Source organism: Elephas maximus, chromosome X (genome assembly GCF_024166365.1).
Source record: "Elephas maximus indicus isolate mEleMax1 chromosome X, mEleMax1 primary haplotype, whole genome shotgun sequence".
In the NCBI taxonomy this organism is placed as follows: Eukaryota; Metazoa; Chordata; class Mammalia; order Proboscidea; family Elephantidae; genus Elephas; species Elephas maximus.
Window position 1 is genome coordinate 144,262,800 of NC_064846.1, and position 19,614 is coordinate 144,282,413.

At 35.7% G+C, this 19,614-nt stretch overlaps 1 protein-coding gene across 12 annotated transcripts in view; it reads left to right on the forward strand.

Moving 5' to 3' along the window:
* Nucleotides 1-19,614, forward strand: part of DMD (dystrophin) — a 2,447,064-nt gene that overhangs the window by 1,023,415 nt on the left and 1,404,035 nt on the right. For all 12 annotated transcript variants that reach the window (XM_049872854.1, XM_049872851.1, XM_049872858.1 and 9 more), the window contains 4 exons: nt 1,659-1,769; nt 2,171-2,344; nt 13,366-13,521; nt 19,345-19,515. In XM_049872854.1, the coding sequence (XP_049728811.1) occupies nt 1,659-1,769; nt 2,171-2,344; nt 13,366-13,521; nt 19,345-19,515 (612 nt within the window). The remainder of the gene's footprint in view (nt 1-1,658; nt 1,770-2,170; nt 2,345-13,365; nt 13,522-19,344; nt 19,516-19,614) is intronic.

A 19,614-nucleotide genomic window follows, 5' to 3' on the forward strand; every position in this document is an offset into this window, starting at 1 on the left:
ATTCTTCTTCTCTTTGACTGTTTCTTCCCTTTTTAGTACCTTTATTCTTATCCATTAAGATCACTCTCCTGTGACATCTATTAACTCTTTTGTAGGCGTCACTCCACCCTACATACTCCTATTAAACATTGCAGATTCTTTAGCATCTCTTACTCTGTGAGTAACGTTTTGGATTTACATGGTTCTGTAACCCCCAGATTTTATGGTTTCTGGATTTAGTGCTTATCCTTATCACTCACACAAGGTAGTATTCAGCAGATGAAGATATTGTAGGCCATAAAAAATAGTATGTATTCACATGAGTCTTTGTTCCTGTTTAGTTAAAGCCAGAATTCTAATTACTCAAGTAATTTGGAATTTATTTGCCTTCATAATTGTTAAGATCAATATACTAAGGGGAGAATGCTAAGGTATATCTGTCAATTCATAACCTTGCGTTCTAAATAACTCCTTCTACGACCTATCTCATTTTCTTGGAATAATTCTCATTGTTCAGTTCAGTTGTATAGTTATCTGTAGTAACTATTAAGTAAAATTGATGTTAATTTCTAATAATGTGTTATGAGAATTCAGTTCCACTGATGTCAATTTTGTTATACTACTATGCAATTACACCGTGGCTGCAACAATGGGTTCAAGCATAACAACTTTTGTGAAGATAAGTCATGACTGGACAATATTTTGTTCTGTTATACATGTGGTCGCTGAGTTGAGACCGACTCAATGGCACCTAACAGCAACAACAATGATGATATGCATTACACAAATTATTTTGCCTGATAATATTTATAGGCATTGTGGTTTAATTAATCACTTTTTCTTCTATTAGTCATTTAAGTTATTCTGCCAATGACTGAATTTTAAATTAGAATAATTTGACCACTAGCTGAATCTTAGTGGTTCTAACAGGAAGAAATTAATGAATTTATTGTTTTAGTCTCTGCACACTGCAGGATTCAACCCATTCCTATAACTAGGTCAGACATTCATAAGTCAAATACAGACATATATTTGGATAGAAATTGATCAACAATGTCTTTGCTCAATATAGAAATATTTTATAATTATTTAAAGTTTAAAAATGAATCTCTGTAGATTGTAGTTAAGTCTTTGTCACTATTTAAGCAATGCCAGTTGAGGCAGTAACTTTCCTTTTCTAGACCCATAGCTTTTCTGAAATTTAAGCGAAGTATGGCACAGAATAACTTAGTAAAGATCATTATTAAGGAATGTGATCCACATACACCTTTCTCATTGTGTATTATCTCTTCCACATTTAGTTTATCTATGAAGATTAATATCCTCCCTTTGGTCAGACTTGTGTGTAAATTCAAAGAGAAGGAAACAGTAAGAATGTAGACATTTTTCTCTACGTAGTAGATGTAATTAGATGTTTATCATTGAAAATGATATCTGAAATAGCTGTTTATTTTCCTTGACTCAAAACGATCATTTCTTTTTCATAATTTCATAGGAAAAAATAATTCATATCATTTTTGATAATTTTTGATGTGTTAATTATTCTCTTTTTAATGAAGGCTTCATTGTAGCAGTGGTTGAGGAGTGTTTCTGAATTCCCATATTTTTGGCAAGTAAGTGAGTTGTTCGTTGCAATAACTCACAGAGCATGCTGAATAATAATGCTATCCTCCCAACAGAAAATCCAGTCGGATTTGACAAGTCATGAGATCAGCTTAGAAGAAATGAAGAAACACAACCAGGGAAAGGAGACTGCCCAAAGGGTCCTATCCCAAATTGATGTTGCACAGGTATATCTCATTGAATCAACTAAGGAACAGGTTTTACTTGGACAATAAAATATACTGTAGTCTGTAGTAACTTAATTATGAGCAAAATTGGAATCGAGGGCATTATTTGAAAACTATAATGATATGTAGTCAATATAGACTTTTTTATGTGTAATATATCTCAAGGATATAATAGGTTAATAAGTGGCCTTTTCTATCACATTAAGAAAAATTACTAAATTCTTCTTCCAAGTGCATGTATTCTTTGTGCTGGACAAATAGGGAAAAAAAAGAAAAGATTGCTTAAAAAAATTATTCATGTGTATCTTCAGGAATAAAGGAAAATCTATTAACAAAAACATGACTGGTTATTGTTTAGAAGGCAAAGTTAAATCAGTGCCTTCTTTACCTTGTCTTTACAGAAAAAATTGCAAGATGTTTCCATGAAGTTTCGATTATTCCAGAAACCAGCCAATTTTGAACAGCGTCTAAAGGAAAGTAAGATGATATTAGACGAAGTGAAGGTGCACTTGCCTGCTTTGGAAACAAAGAGTGTGGAACAGGAAGTAGTACAGTCACAGTTGAATCACTGTGTGGTATGTATTTCTGGTGGCAAATACTCAATAACCCTTGATTTTCCCCCTTAAAAAAATTTGTTTTGTTTGCTTTTTTCCCCACTTTTTTAACTTTTATGGTGGTAAAATATATATAACAAAAACATTGCCATTTTAAAGTATATAATTCAGTGACAGTAATCATATTCAATTATCATCACTATTTCCAAAAGTTATTCATTATCTCAAACAAAAACTCAGTTCCCCTTAAGCACTAACTTCCCATTTCCTCCTTCCCACAATCCCTGGTGACCAGTAATAAACTATTTTTTCTCTATGTATCTGCAAAATCTAGACATTTCTTATATGCGGGATCATGCAATATTTTTTTTTACCTGTTCATCTTTTATAATCAAAAATTATTTTCAGCCAGCTGTAATAATTACATAATCTTAAGATCATGGACAAAAATGAGCATGGGTGTGTTGAGAGGCAAGTACTTTTACTGAAGTCGTAGTCATTTAAGTAAGTCAGTCATTTAAGTCTGTAAGTATCTTTTTTGAGTCTAGAATTCTGCTAAGGACTATGGGGAATATAAAAGAATGTATTTGGTTAATTCTTATGGTACTTTTTATATGGAAATTCTTATGGTATTTTTAATATAGAAATCCAGAAAAGAAATATATTAATCTGGGAAAAAAATAAACAAACAATAGCTGCAGTAATAATAATCATTCCAGAAATATTGAGTGCCAAGTAAGCTAAGCGATACATACAAGTCATTTCTAATTCTCAAGGCCACAGATTACCTGAGAAAACTTAAAGTCAAACAGCTGGTAAAGGGCAAAAGCTAGATTCTAATCCAGGCACGCTATTCCAAATCCTAGTATCTTTCCATTAAACATCAGTGCTGGATATAAACTGAAAAGGCACCAGACCACAAAGACAAAAAGACATGGAGAGGCGGAGCCAAGATGGCAGAATAGAGAGACGCTTCCGGCAAGCCCTCTTTACAACAAAGACCCGAAAAAACAAGTGAAACAAGTATATTTGTGACAAGCTGGGAGCCCTGAGCATCAAAGGCAAGCTTAGGCAATGAACTGAGGGGCAGGGGAAGGAAGAGACCATTCAGAAGTGGAGAGGACCTGAATCGCAGGGAGCCCTCAGGCACTGTTCCCTGAGTGGTGGCGGCAGCGGCGGCGGGCTGGGCCTAGCATTCGGCCGCAGTTTCCTCGGGGAGAAGCAGCCAGCCACATAGCCCACTCACACCTCTGGAACCTGAGCAGAAGGGCGCTCTCAGCAAAAGCTAAGTGCTTGCGGATATTTTACCGTGCCCCACCCCCACCCCCAAGCCACCTTGAGTGGCTGAATCCCTGGGCCTGAGATAGAACCTGGTGAGCGCCTAGAGCCATCCTCTCGGCCTTGGGGAAGGAAAAAATTTGCAACTGGGGGAAAAGATAATTTGCTAGCTCCATTAACTGGGGGACCTCAGGACAGAAGTGGTTCCTGTCCAGGCATAAACCGTCCGTGGGCCTTGAGCACCTTTCCCTTCTGCATGGACATCTGTGGGCCTATTTCGGGACAATAGTCCCTTGTTGGCAAACTCCAACCATTTCAACGGTGTGGTGGAGAGGTGGGTGTTTGAGGTTTGACATTGCTTTGCCTATTAAACAAGGTCCTCGCCTACCCACATCAGGGACCTAAGGAATAGTACCTCCACTTGGGTCACCCAGCCACCCACAACAGAGGCCCAGGGATAACTGATACCTCCCCGTCCTTACAACAAAATCTTTGGGTGCCCATGGTCCCTCTGCAGAACCCACCCACCAGCACGCTCTAGGGAACAGAGACACGTTTTCCTCAGAGACACGTGGGAGTCGGTTCTCAGCCCACTGCCCTGTTCAGAGCATGACCCCCTGCTGCAATCATATACTAGTATATACACCAATCAGCCCTGCCCCTCTAAAACTGTAGGACAGAGCCTGTACCACACACTTGTTATCAGCTACCTGGAAACCTGAGCTGAATTCATACAAGAAAACTGAATGGACTCCTAGACTGATATACATGACAACAGCTTTAGCCAGCGGGGGATAGGACATCAGAGCTCCGAAGGCAAAAATAATCAAGATAGCTCACTAAAGCAACCCATAGGGGTATACCAAAACAAAACAAAGCAAGCAGCTATGACACAGTAAGCAAGCATAAACTAATACAATAACTTATAGATGTCTCAGAGACAAGAGTCAATATCAAGTCACATAAAGAAACAGGCCATGATCACCTCAACAGGCTCTCAAAACAAAGAATCCAGGGATCTTTTACATGAAAGTGCATTCCTGGAATTACCAGATGCAGAATACAAAAGTTTAATATACAGAACCCTTGAAGACATCAGGAAGGAAATGAGGCAATACACAGAACAAGCCAAGGAACACACAGATAAAGCAACTGAAGAAATCAGAAAGATTATTCAGGAACATAATGAAAAGTTTAATAAGCTGGAAAAATCCATAGACAGACAGCAATCAGAAATTCAGAAGATTAACAATAAAATTTCAGAATTGGATAGCTCAATAGAAAGTCAGAGGAGCAGAATTGAGCAAGTAGAAGCTACAATTTCTGAACTCGAAGATAAATCACCTGGCACTAATATATTTGAAGAAAGATCAGATAAAAGAATTTTAAAAAATGAAGAAAACTTAAGAATCATGTGGGGCTCTATCAAGAGAAATAACCTACGAGTGATTGGAGTACCAGAACAGGGAAGGATAACAGAAAATACAGAGAAAATTGTTGAAGATTTCTTGGCAGAAAACTTCCCTGATATTGTGAAAGATGAAACGATACCCAAGATGCTCATCAAACTCCACATAAGGTAGATCTTAAAAGAAAGTCACCAAGACATATTATAACCAAGTTTGCCAAAACCAAAGATAGAGAATTATAAGCGCAGCGAGGGACAAAAGAAAAGTCACCTACAAGGGAGAGCCAATAAGAATAAGCTCGGACTACTCGGCAGAAACCATGCAGGCAAGAAGGCAATGGGATGACATATTTAAAAAATGGAAGGAAAAAAATTGCCTGCCAAGAATCATATAGCCATCAAAACTGTCTCTTAAATATGAAGGTGAAATTAAAACATTTCCGGATAAACACAAGTTGAGAGAATTCGTAAAAAACAAATCAAAACTACAAGAAATACTAAAGGGAGTTCTCTGGATAGAAAATCAATAATATCAGATATCGACCCAAGGCTAGAACACTGGGCAGAGCAACCAGAAGTCAACCCAGACAGGGAAATCCAAAAAAAAAATTAAAAAAATTAAAAAAAAAAAGCCCAACACGGGGTAACAGCGATGTTATTATATTAAAGAAGACAACATTAAAGAGGAACTAAGAAATGTAATCATACACCTTCCATATGGAGAGGAAGATACGGCGATACAAAGAAATAAAAGTTAGTTATAAATTTAGAACAATAAGGGTAAATAATAAGGTAACCACAATGGAGACAAACTATCCTACTCCTCAAAAGAAAATACAAGGGAAAAATACAGACTCAGCAGAAACAAAATCAACAACAACAAATATGAGGAAAGGACAATATATATAAAAAAAATACTCAGCACATAAAATCAAGTGGGAAAAAAGAACTGTCAACACACACAAAAAGACATCAAAAGGATAGCACTAAATTCATAACTGTCCATAATTACCCTGAATGTAAATGGACAAAATGCAGCAATAAAGAGACAGAGAGTGGCAGAATGGATTAAAAAACAAGATCCGTCTATATGCTGCCTACAAGAGACACACCTTAGACGTAGAGACACAAGCAAACTAAAACTCAAAGGATGGAAAAAAATATATCAAGCAAACAACAATCAAAAAAGAGCTGGAGTGGCAGTATTAATTTCTGACAAAATAGACTTTAAAGTTAAATCCATCAGAAAGGATAAGGAAGGACACTATATAATGATTAAAGGGACAATACACCAAGAAGATATAACCATATTAAATATTTATGCACCCAATGACAGGGTGGCAAGATACATAAAACAAACTCTATCAGCATTGAAAAGTGAGATAGACAGCTCCACAATAATAGTAGGAGACTTCAACACACCACTTTCAGTGAAGGACAGGACATCCAGAAAGAAGCTCAATAAAGACACGGAAGATCTAAATGCCACAATCAACCAACTTGACCTCATAGACATATACAGAACACTCCATCCAATTGCAACCAACTATACTTTCTTTTCTAGTGCACATGGAAAACCTTCTCTAGAATAGACCACATATTAGGTCATAAAGCAAGCCTTAGCAGAATCCAAAACATTGAAATATTACAAAGCATCTTCTCTGACCATAAGGCCATAAAAGTGGAGATCAATAACAGGAAAAGCAGGGAAAAGAAACCAAACACTTGGAAACTGAACAATACCCTGCTCAAAAAAGACTGGATTATAGAAGACATTAAGGATGGAGTAAAGAAATTCAGAGAATCCAATGAGAATGAAAATACTTCCTATCAGAACGTTTGGGACACAGCAAAAGCGGTGCTCAGAGGCCAATTTATATCAATAAATGCACACATCCAAAAAGAAGAAAGGGCCAAAATCAAAGAACTATCCCTACAACTTGAACAAATAGAAAGAAAGCAACAAAAGAAACCCACAGGCACCAGAAGAAAACAAATAATAAAAATTAGAGCTGAACTAAATGAAATAAAAAAAAAATGAAATAGAAAACAGAAAAACAATTGAGAGAATTAACAAGACCAAAAGCTGGTTTTTTGAAAAACCCAACAAAATTGATAAACCATTGGCCAAATTGATAAACCATTGGCCAAACTGACAAAAGAAAAACAGGAGAGGAAGCAAATAACCCGAATAAGAAATAAGATGGGCGATATTACAATGTACCCAACTGAAATCAAAAGAATCATATCAGATTACTATGAAAAATTATACTCAAACAAATGTGAAAACCTAGAAGAAATGGATGAATTCCTAGAAACACACTACCTACCTAAACTAACACAAACAGAGGTAGAACAACTAAATAGACCCATAACAAAAGAAGAGATTGAAAAGGTAATCAAAAAACTCCCAACAAAAAAACGCCCTGATCTGGACAGCTTCATTGCAGAGTTCTACCAAACGTTCCGAGAAGAGGCTTCACTGCAGAGTTCTACCAAACGTTCAGAGAAGAGTTAACACCGCTACTACTAAAGGTATTTCAGGGCATAGAAAACGATGGAATACTACAAATTCATTCTATGAAGCCACCATATCCCTGATATCAAAACCAGGTAAAGACACCACAAGAAAAGAAAATTATAGACCTATATCCCTCATGAATGTAGATGCAAAAATCCTCAACAAAATTCTAGCCAATAGAATGCAACAACATATCAAAAAATAATTCACCATGACCAAGTGGGATTCATACCAGGTATGCAGGTATGGTTCAACATTAGAAAAACAGTTAACGCAATCCACCACATAAATAAAACAAAAGACAAGAATCACATGATTTTATCAATTGATGCAGAAAAGGCATTTGACAAAGTTCAACACTCATTCATGATAAAACCTCTCAGCAAAATAGGAATAGAAGGAAAATTCCTCAACATAATAAAGGGCATTTATACAAAGCCAACAGCCAATATCACCCTAAATGGAGAGAGCCTGAAAACATTCCCATTGAGATTGGGAACCAGACAAGGATGCCCTTTATCACCACTCTTATGCAACATTGTGCTGGAGGTCCTAGCCAGAGCAATTAGGCTAGATAAAGAAAGGGCATCCAGATTGGCAAGGAAGAAGCCAAAGTATCTGTATTTGCAGATGACATGATCTTATACACAGAAAACCCTAAGGAATCCTCCAGAAAACTACTGAAACTAAGAGAAGAGTTCAGCAGAGTATGGGAATACAAGATAAACATATAAAAATCAGTTGGATTCCCCTACACCAACAAAAAGAACATCGAAGAGGAAATCACCAAATCAATGCCATTTACAGTAGCCCCCAAAAAGATAAAATGCTTAGGAATAAATCTTACCAGAGATGTAAAAGACTTATACAAAGAAAACTACAGTACACTTCTGCAAGAAACCAAAAGAGACTTACAGAAGGGGAAGAACATACCTTGGTCGTGGATAGGAAGACTTAACATTATAAAAAATTCTATTCTACCAAAAGCGATCTATACATTTAATGCAATTCTGATCCAAATCCCAAAGACATTGTTTAATAAGATGGAGAAACAGATCGCCAACTTTGTATGGAAGGGAAAGAGGCCCCGGATGAATAAGGCATTACTGAAAAAGAAGAACAAAGTGGGAGGCCTTACTTTACCTGATTTTACAACCTATTATACTGCCACAGTAGTCAAAACAGTCTGGTACTGGTACAACAACAGATACATGGACCAATGGAACAGAATTGAGAATCCAGACATAAATCCATCCACATATGAGCAGCTGATATTTGACAAAGGCCCCAAAACAGTTAAATAGGGAAAAGACAGTCTTTTTAACAAATGTGCTGGCATAACTCGGTATCCATCTGCAAAAAATTGAAACAAGACCTATACCTCACTCCATGCACAAAAACTAACTCAAAATGGATCAAAGACCTAAATATAAAATCTAAAACGATAAAGATCATGGAAGAAAAAATAGGGACAACTTTAGGAGCCCTAATACATGGCATAAACAGTATAGAAAACATTGTGAAGAGTGTAGAAGAATAACTGGATAACTGGGAGCTCCTAAAAATCAAACACCTATGCTCATCCAAAGACTTCACCAAAAGAGTAAAAAGACTACCTACAGACTGGGAAAAAGTTTTTAGCTATGACATTTCCGATCAGTGCCTGATCTCTAAAATCTACATAATACTGTAAATACTCAACTGCAAAAAGACAAATAACTCAATTAAAAAATGGGCCAAAGATATGAATAGACACTTCACTAAAGAAGACGTTCAGGTAGCTAGCAGATATATGAGGAAATGTTCACAATCATTAGCCATTAGAAAAATGCAGATCAAAACTGCAATGAGATTTCCTCTCACTCCAACAAGGCTGGCATTAATCCAAAAAAGACAAAATAATAAATGTTGGAGAGGCTGTGGAGAGATTGGAACACTTACACACTGCTGTTGAGAATGTCAAATGGTACAACCACTTTGGAAATCGATTTGGCACTTCCTGAAAAAGCTAGAAATAGAACTATCATATGATCCAGCAATCCCACCCCTTGGAACATAAAATATCCTAGAGAAATAAGAGCCTTTACACGAGCAGATATACGCACACCCATGTTTATTGCAGCACTGTTTACAATAGCAAAAACATGGAAGCAACCAAGGTGCCCATCAACGGATGAATGAATAAATAAATTATGGTATATTCACACAATGGAATGCTACGCATTGATAAAGAACAGTTAGGAATCTGTCAAACATTTCATAACATGGAGGAACCTGGAAGGCATTATGCTGAGTAAAATTAGTCAGTTCCAAAAGGACAATTATTGTATAAGACCACTATTATAAGAACTTGAGAAATAGTTTACACTGAGAAGAAAAAATTCTTTTGTGGTTCCGAGGCGGGGGAGGGAGGGAGGGTGGGAGAGGGGTATTCACTAATTAGATAGTAGAGAAGACTACTATTAGGTGAAGGGAAAGACAGCACACAGTACAGGGGAGGTCAGCACAATTGGACTAAACCAAAAGCAAAGAAGTTTCCTGAATAAACTGAATGCTTCGAAGGCCAGTGTAGCAGGGGCAAGGGTCTGGGGACCATGGTTTCAGGGGATATCTAAGTCAATTGGCATAATAAAATCTATTAACAAAACATTCTGCATCCCACTTTGAAGAGTGGCATATGGGGTCTTAAACGTTAGCAAGCAACCATCTCAGATGCATCAATTGGTCTCAACCCACCTGGATCAAAGGAGAATGAAGAACACCAAGGACACAAGGCGATTATGAGCCCAAGAGACAGAAAGGGCCACATGAACCAGCGACTACATCATCCTGAGACCAGAAGAACTAGATGGTGTCCGGCTACAACCGATGACTGCCCTGACAGGGAACACAACAGAGAACCCCTGAGGGAGCAGGAGAGCAGTGGGATGCAGGTTCCAAATTCTCATAAGACCAGACTTAATGGTCTGCCTGAGACTGGAAGGACCCCGGTGGTCATGGCCCCCAGACCTTCTGTTGGCCCAGGACAGGAACCATTCCCAAAGCCAACACTTCAGACATGGATTGGACTGGACAATGGGTTGGAGAGGGATGCTGGTGAGGATTGAGCTTCTTGGATCAGGTGGACACTTGAGACTATGTTGGCATCTCCTGCCTGGATGGGAGATGAGACGGTGGAAGGGGTTAGAAGGACGAAAAGGACAGGAAAAGAGAGAGAGTAGGGAGAGAGCAGGTTGTCTCATTAGGGGGAGAGTAATTGGGAGTGTGTAGCAAGGTGTACATGGGTTTTTGCGTGAGAGACTGGCTTGATTTGTAAACTTTCATTTAAAGCACAATAAAAATTATTTTTAAAAAAAAGACATGGAAAGATAGAACTAGCCCGTAGGCTACATTTTCGTTAGCCTGTTGAACATGGAACAGTGTTCTGTGTTGCTATCACTGGAAATTCATTGAGTCAGATGACTCCTCTGACAGCATAAACCTGAGTTATGAGGTTATCTACTAGAGGAATATAACAATTTTAACTCTATGTTTACTACCGACCATCAGGATAGAAATTCACATGAAATTAAAACGCTGAATATTATTAACCATTAAATGGGGGGGGAAAGGTTTGGTTAAGAGTTAGGCTGCTAACCAAAAGTTCAGTAGTTCGAATCCACCAGCCCTTCCTTGGAAATTCATGGGGCACTTCTGTTGTGTCCTATAGGGTCACTATGCGTCAGAATCAACTCGATGGCAGTGAGTTTGTTTAGTAATTAGTGTTTCATGTATTTTTTTCTGCATCTACTGCATAACATAAATGAAAAAGAGACACCTTTAGAAAGATTTGTGTCATATCATTATGAATGAGAAAACAATTTCTTTTTACAAAAAAAATTGAATATATATTTCCTTATGAAACTTTACTAAATATTTTTTTTATTTAAAAAATTCTTCATAATTCATCCTTAATTTTAGTAGCCTCATTACTGTAAATAATTTCACTCACAAAAAATAAATTTTAAAGATAATGACATATTTTGTTTAGGTGATATTAGGTGAGTAAAACAGGAATATATGTGAACATTTGTCCTCTTAAATTTTGCAAAGGGAATTGAAAATAAAAATGACCCATATGCGCTATCATCATGGGTAAATATATTCACAAAGGGAGAGCTGTTCGGTCTCTTCCGGGAACACGTTCCTAATGGTACATCATAAAGCCTGTCTGCTAGTAAATATGAGCTGAGAGCCACTTCACCTGCACCTGGCTGTTCCGTGCCCCGTATCAGTACAGGAGAAGCAGATAAAGGCACTGGCTCAATTTGTTTCTGGTTCTGGCTTAGATGTCAGGACCAATCCAACTAGTCTTTCCATAAGGACATCTTTCCTTCATGCTTTTCATATTTTTTCATTGCTTAAGGTAGCCTTTGCCTTCAAGAAATATTTTCGTTCTGTTAAAAAAAAATAGTCCTGTCAACATGAATACATAATAAGAAAAATTTCCCCACCTTGGCAATAAATATGTTTCTCTACTTACTAAATGACATGATATTAATGGGTAATAGTACCTGAATGAGCGTTCACCATTAAAGCAAATCACTGAGACTTTATTTTTTTTTTCAGTTTAAATAGTAAGTTATTCAGAAGTATCTGACTTCAAAGTATCTCAGTTGATTCGCAACATGACAATGAATGATTTGAATATTTCTAAATACCCAGATATTTTTAAAACTTCTAAGACAGAGGAAAAAAAGAAGTTAAAAAAATATATCATCTGGAAAGCTAGTACAGAACTCGCAGTTATCAATAAGGGAATATTTATAACAAGCAACCACCAAAGAGGGGTTTAAGGTGATGTAACTGATTATTTATGTAATCCTAATTAATCAGTTAATTGCTCAGCTCTTACAAGATGTTTCGTTTTAGGCAATGGTTTTAAACTGAAAAGAGAAAACAAACCCAATGTTTGTTATAATTCCAGAAAAGTAACTACATACCAACATGTCTATTCTTAATAACGATAAAAAGGAATTGTTCAGACTTTCTACTGAACATATTAATTCAGCAGTGTATACTGTAAACTCTTATTACATGTATATGTATATGCATAGGCATACATACATTCAAAAATGTATCATTCAACAAAATAACTACATAGCAAAGTCATGAAACGTGTTTCATTAGACTTTATTAGGCTAAAATAGTTTTGTGAAGCAAAACTCATAATTTATATTTACTTGGTCTGCCCCAGTAAGAAAATAAATTTGTCTAATCTAAGTAGCATGCCTAAAAAATTAACTTTCTTCCTTAGGTACAATGTAAGTGATGACCTGGAAATTTCTGTTTTTCCCCCACTAAAATGTGAGCATGAGAACAACAGTGAATGCATGTGTTTCAGTCTCTACTGATTCTCCAGTGGCTCAAATACTGCTTGGCACATAGTAGACCCTCGATAGATATCTGGTGAATGAGTGAATGGGTTCCTTCAAGCTTTTCAAAGCAAGAATTATAAAACTCTGTCATTTATAATAGAAATCATGTAGCTTTTAGAAATGGTCTTTATAAACTTGGATTAAGAAACCAAATATATCTATGATGCACTCTTACTTTATTAAGAGTAGATACAAACCATGCACGTGTGAATGTGTGTATATGACAAACAGAAATTTAAAATGAACAGAAAATGCAAAACCTAAATATTGAACACAGCTGCAAAATGCTACTCCTTTAAATTGTAAGCATGAATAGCAATTAAAGTGATTTCTAGCTCTATTTTTCTTTGTTTATAATATTATGAGCTAGCTTAACCCTATTGCTTATTATTACTTTGTGTTTTATGTGTTAACTTAGAACTTGTATAAAAGTCTGAGTGATGTGAAGTCTGAAGTGGAAATGGTGATAAAAACAGGACGTCAAATTGTACAGAAGAAACAGACGGAAAACCCCAAAGAGCTTGATGAAAGAATAACGGCTTTGAAATTGCATTATAATGAATTGGGTGCAAAGGTAGGTACCTGTTGAGACCCCAAACACGGTCCACTTCCCACGTCCTACTTTCTTTTAAAGTTATATATCAATGGCCAGTAGTTGTGTGTAATTAAATTCTCAGAAATTTGTATTCTGTCTGTCTTTCTACATATGTGTGTGTGTGTGTGTGTAAGAAACAATGATTACTCAATGATGTTCTTTTTAGTAGTGCTTGAAACAATATGTTATGCTCAAATATATAATGATCATGGAGGTATATACTGGTTCATCAAATAGTTCTAAAGGGCTTCTTATTTCTAAGTCTGCCTACTTTCTGTTGTATAAATTTATTTGTGATGCCCTGAAGGCTAGTGAATTTTTAAACTACTGTATCTACCTATATTTAGCTTAGATCTAATGGAGTTGAAACGTTCCACTGAGATTTTTTCCTAGTATGGCCAAGCACTACATAATCCACATTTGGCTAGCACGATAGTGTGCATAGCCAGTTATATTTTTTGGATCTTTAGTTATTTTTGTATTGTTGCCCTGATCAGTCTCATGACCAATTCCATCTCGCTGTCAATTAAAGATGCTTACATCTCCATATCTCCTCCTTCCAAAACTGTTCGGATGTCTAAGATATTCACCCTACATCCCTCAAATCAAAGATTCTGTATAGATTTGGGTTTTGATAGAAAATTTAATGATACTGGAGCCCTGATGGTGCAGTGGTTAAGCACTTGGCTGCTAACTAAAAGGCTGGTGGTTCGAATCCGCCAGCTGCTTCCCAGGAAAAAGATGTGGCAGTCTGCTTCTGTAAAGTTTATAGCCTTGGAAACCTTACGGAGCAATTCTACCCGGTCCTATAGGGTAGCTATGAATCGGAATTGACTCGACGGCGATGGGTTTGGTTTTGATTTATGCCTATTTTAAGGAGCCCTCATGGTGCAGTCATTAAAGGGCTTGTCTGCTAACTGAAAGGTTGGCAATTCGAACCCACCAGCTGCTCTTCAGAAGATGTGGCAGTCTGCTTCCGTAAAGATTACAGTCTTGGAAACCCTCTGGGACAATTCTACTCTGTCCTGTAGGGTTGCTACGAGTCAGAATTGACTTTATAGCAATGGGTTTAGGTTTTGGGGTATAATGATATTAATCATAGAAAGGAAATATCAGCATCAAGGATTGACGTGTCCTTTTCTACACCATTACTTTACATTGCTGTAAGCCTACATTGCTTACATTGCTGTAAGCCTAGTGGTTTTCAGGTGTGTGTCCTCAGTTAAGATATGAGGTATAAAAAATGTAATAGAATAATCATTTGTTCATTTAAAGAACTGTAATTGTTTAATATGTCACGCTCTATCTGAGAGAATAGATGTATTCTATTACTAATTACATAACAAGCTTACTTCCTTAAACTTTTGCAAATTAAGTGATATATCTATGATTGGTATACATAATCATTTCTCAATAAGCACAAATTTAAGTTCTTGTAACTTCTTTAAGTGAACACCTTTAAATGAGGAGTTAGTTTGGGATGGCATTTAACTTTTGGATACTTAGTTTAGAAGGACAATTATTAATGAGCGAATTTTTAGTCTAATGCACAATACAGAAAAATGCTTAGTGGCAATGTTTTCATTTCATTCTAACTGAAAGAGATTTACTGAGTTCAAATGTTGGGGAAAAAATATACAGCTCAGGTTACCAACTTTACTGAATAGAACTACATCAACAAGAAAAATTTACCTCATCTTAGATACAAATGCAAATGTTTGTTGATATTTGATATGTAGCCACACAGAGACTTATTTCTAATGTTTCATCCAGAAGATAGATTGAGGTTTCTGTCTGAAGTTGCTAGTTCCAAATTGCTTATCAATGAGCAAAAGTGAAATTTACATTCAAATGGGAATCTGAAAACATTGGTCTTATTAGTTGATGGTCTTTATTTTTTTATTTAAAAAAACTGTAATTTATATTAAATTAATATACTGTTTCCAAAGAGAGATTGTAGTCATCCTATGAGAAAAGGTTCACATAATCACTGATACCCAATTAATAGCAAAGCATTGTGATCATCTTGAAATAAAATGCATTTTGACCGCTTATTTATTCCCCTAAGCTGCCTTTTTTGGGGTTTTTTTTTAAGCTGCCTTTGTAGTAAAGGACCCTTATATTCTTCTAGAACATTTTATTATTTTGTTGAAGGTCACTACAGAGAGAAAAGTTATATCTAAACTTGATATATCATTCTAGTATTTATCAATTTTCACAGACTCTCATTCCTCCATATTTAAAATCGATTGAATTATCTAATATTGATTCTAACTTTACAACATATTAAATTCTGAAAAACCAGTCTGCTTCTACTCAAGAGTGTATTATTTGACCTGTGTGACTTGTACACTAAGATAATGTGCTGATTAAGAACATTTTTATTAAGAAAATCTTTATTTTAAAAAAGAGAGTTTTAAAATGTGACAGACTGACTTGAATTGTAAACGTTCACTTGAAGCTCAATAAAAGTTAATAAAAAAAAAGAGTTTTATGAAATTACTTTTATTTAAATATAAATTATTGTCTGGGCCCTTTCTTTGCCTCAAATGATTTGAACAATATCTTTGCCTTTGAAAGAGTAAATTTAACATAAAATAGCATAGAATAAATTACGTAGACTCTAAAACAATTAAAGTGACATTAGAAGACTATTAGAACCCTAAGTATTATTAGGAATTGAATGACTCTTGTAAAGATTTAAAGCCCTATTTACCCCTGAAAATATATTTTTGAGAATTTGTTTACTTTAACCATTTGTCACTTAGCAGTTTTGTTAAAGCAAAAATAAAAGGACTAGTAAGAAATCATGCTTAACTTTAATAACATGACAGAATACAGCAAAAACGTAGAGCAGAAATTTATTTTCCAAGTAAAGATTCATTTATAAACATTAATGATAATGGAAAGATGCATAAATATCATCTTAGCTTCAAGTTATAAATTCCTTCACTGAAAAAAATATTGTCTGCTTTTAGCCTTCAAAACATCTTCAACAAGAGTGTTTTGGGTTAATAATAGCAAAGGGAACAAAGGATATTTAATACACGAGACTTTTGTATTTAAAAAGAATGAAACCTACAATTTTAATCAACTTCAGAATTTGTATTGTTGTACCTGCCTCAATTCGGTGTTACCTTTTCTTACAAAACACACGTTTGTTAATTGTTTATGGTATCGATAACTCAGCTTTATTGTCTAATGAATGAAAATAGAGTAATTTCTTATATGTAAATTGAAACTTATTGAGAAATAATATTGCACTTAAGAAAAACCTGTTGCCATAGTTGATTCTCACTCATATCGACCCTATAGGACAGAGTAGAACTTCCCCCATAGGGTTTCTAAGGTGTGGCTTCTGGATTTGAATTGTTGACCTTTTGGTTAGCAGCCAAACGCTTAACCACTCTGCCACCAGGACTTATACCCTATAACCCCTTATTTGACTTCTCTATGCTTTAATTTTAATGGAAATAGCCATAAATAGCAAAACTCACATCAGCCTGAAAATACATTTTGAACCGTTCAGGAAACAACGACTGCTGAAACTTTCTACTGCAGGTGGTGCTCTTTTAAATGCATCCTGTCCCCACATATATACACACAAAAAAAAAACATGTAAAGATGTTTCCTTAAGATGGCACTGTCTTCTGTTTTTTGAAAACCTACTTGGCTGGATATAAACACAATAAAATAAATACAAGTCAATAATGCATTAGCTCTGGGCAGATAGAATTTCTTTGAAATACTGAGTCTCGAGTCTTTTTTTTTTACCAATCGTGCATAGAAAAAATAACTATACGTAGAAACACACAGTGAAGTAAGGCTTCCCCCCACCACACACATGCAAACAAAAATCCTTGCAGTCGTAAGGGCAGATGCTTTTATTTCCCTGATGGAAAAAAAGGAAGGAAAACCCATAAAAAGAAAAAATGCAGCATCGGCAACTAAATGTTTTCTAATTGTACACACACCTCTGTCAAAGGAGCTAATGAATCGTCTTGCCTATTTGGAACTCATACTCAAGTTACGGGGTATTTGTTTTGATTTTAGCATTTAAAATTTTTTAAACTTATCTTCGCTTCTGACGTTTTTGCATCTTTATGGCTAGACTCTTATTCAGGTTGTAAAACTATATATATATTGCACTACGTATTATGCCTAGGGCATGTTGTACAAATATGAGCTTACATTATTTTTTCTCTTTTTAGCCCATTCATTCCCTTAGAGTTGAGATTAACCTGGATTCTACTCTTCATACCTCTTAGCAGTAAAAAACATATTTTTGATTTTTTTTTACCTGTAACATAAATATAAATAAAGCTGTTGCTGCGTACATTCAAGCACAGTTTTTATTGAACCACCCAAAAGTAGAATAATGGGAATGAAAGAAGGCATTGAGGTGCTATAAAGTATCGGGCTCTCTCAAATTCTTTGACCGACTTTACCCTAACGATAACCCTATGTGGTAGGTAGAATAATTCCATTTAGTGGATGAGTAAACTGAGGAAAAAGAGATGTCATGCCCAAGATTATAGTAAAGTTGGAAATCTGCTGGAAATGGCACAGCCAAACATGCCTCCACTCCACCATGTTTCCTCTACAGAGTCGAAATATAGACATATAATGCTCTGGTCCCCAGCCTCCATGACAGAAAAGGGAGATTTTCATAAAGCTAAGACATATAACAAACACGAGAACTAATTTAAATTATTTTCCTTTTCACAGTCATATTTTCTGGCTTATCACAAGAAATGGAACTCTTTTTTTTTGTTGTTTTTTACTCTTTCCTTTATTCAACATGCAAAACATAATGAAAACCTTCTCTGTTCAAGGAACTCTGATGAACATAGTGGAGTAATCCAAAAATGGTTGAGACAACAAAACCTGTTTTTGAGGAACTGATATAACTTATCTGACTTTTGCTGATGATATGACTGCTACTTAGGAGAGGGATCCTGGGCTGTTTATTAAACTAACCAACCAAAAACCTAAAACAATGTAGGCATATCTAGAAAAGTGGTGAGGAAATAGAAATTTGTTCAGTCCCTTTGTGAGAATGGGGAAGAGTTTAGTTTTGAGCATGTTGGTTATAAACAATGAGAACTGGACACAGGATCAAATCATGGTTTCCTCTATTAATGAGAGCAAAAGTTGTTTTGCATTTATATTTTAGCCTCTGTGAAATGGCAAAAGTATTTTTAAGGAGGAAGTGTGCTGTCATCTGTGTTGTTTTCATGCAAAAGTAGGACACTCTTGGGGTTAGGTGGCAAAGTAGGATGCAATGGGGATAAAATTGCTAATTCTAAGTATTATGCAAACACCTTTACCTTTTGAGTTAAACAGTGTTCTTCCTCCATTTTGATTCCTTACCAGCAAGAGCAAGCTGCATTTGTAGATAGATTATTGTAAATATATTTGCTCATCTCTTTGACAAAGAAATGACAGGTTTCTAAGAGAGATGGACCATATCTTCAGTTTGATTTCTATCCCATTTATTACAAACTTTGGTCATAAATTATTTTTTATTTACAATAGCGACAAATTCTTAGAGCTTTCCTTTCTATCATGTCACCAGACATAAGACACTATCTTTTGGAGAAGGGATCTCATCTCATCTGCCCTAGACTGTTTTTATCCACTATTAATATTCAGAATATGTAATTTTTCTAAAATATGATTTGGGAAACAAAACTTGGAACAAAAAGGTTATTTTAAAATGACAAAGATATGAAAGTTCCAGTTATGTGACTATAAACCTGAATGGAAATAGTAAAGCAATTCCATTATCTTTCTTTTCAGGTGACAGAAAGAAAGCAACAGTTGGAAAAATGCTTGAAATTGTCCCGGAAGATGCGAAAGGAAATGAATGTCTTGACAGAATGGCTGGCAGCTACAGATATGGAATTGACAAAGAGATCAGCAGTTGAAGGAATGCCTAGTAATTTGGATTCTGAAGTTGCCTGGGGAAAGGTAAAACCTATATCACCGAAGGTTATTTTTAACATAGATGAAGACACATTACAATATGATTTTATAAGGATGTATTACTGTGTACCATTAATAGAATTA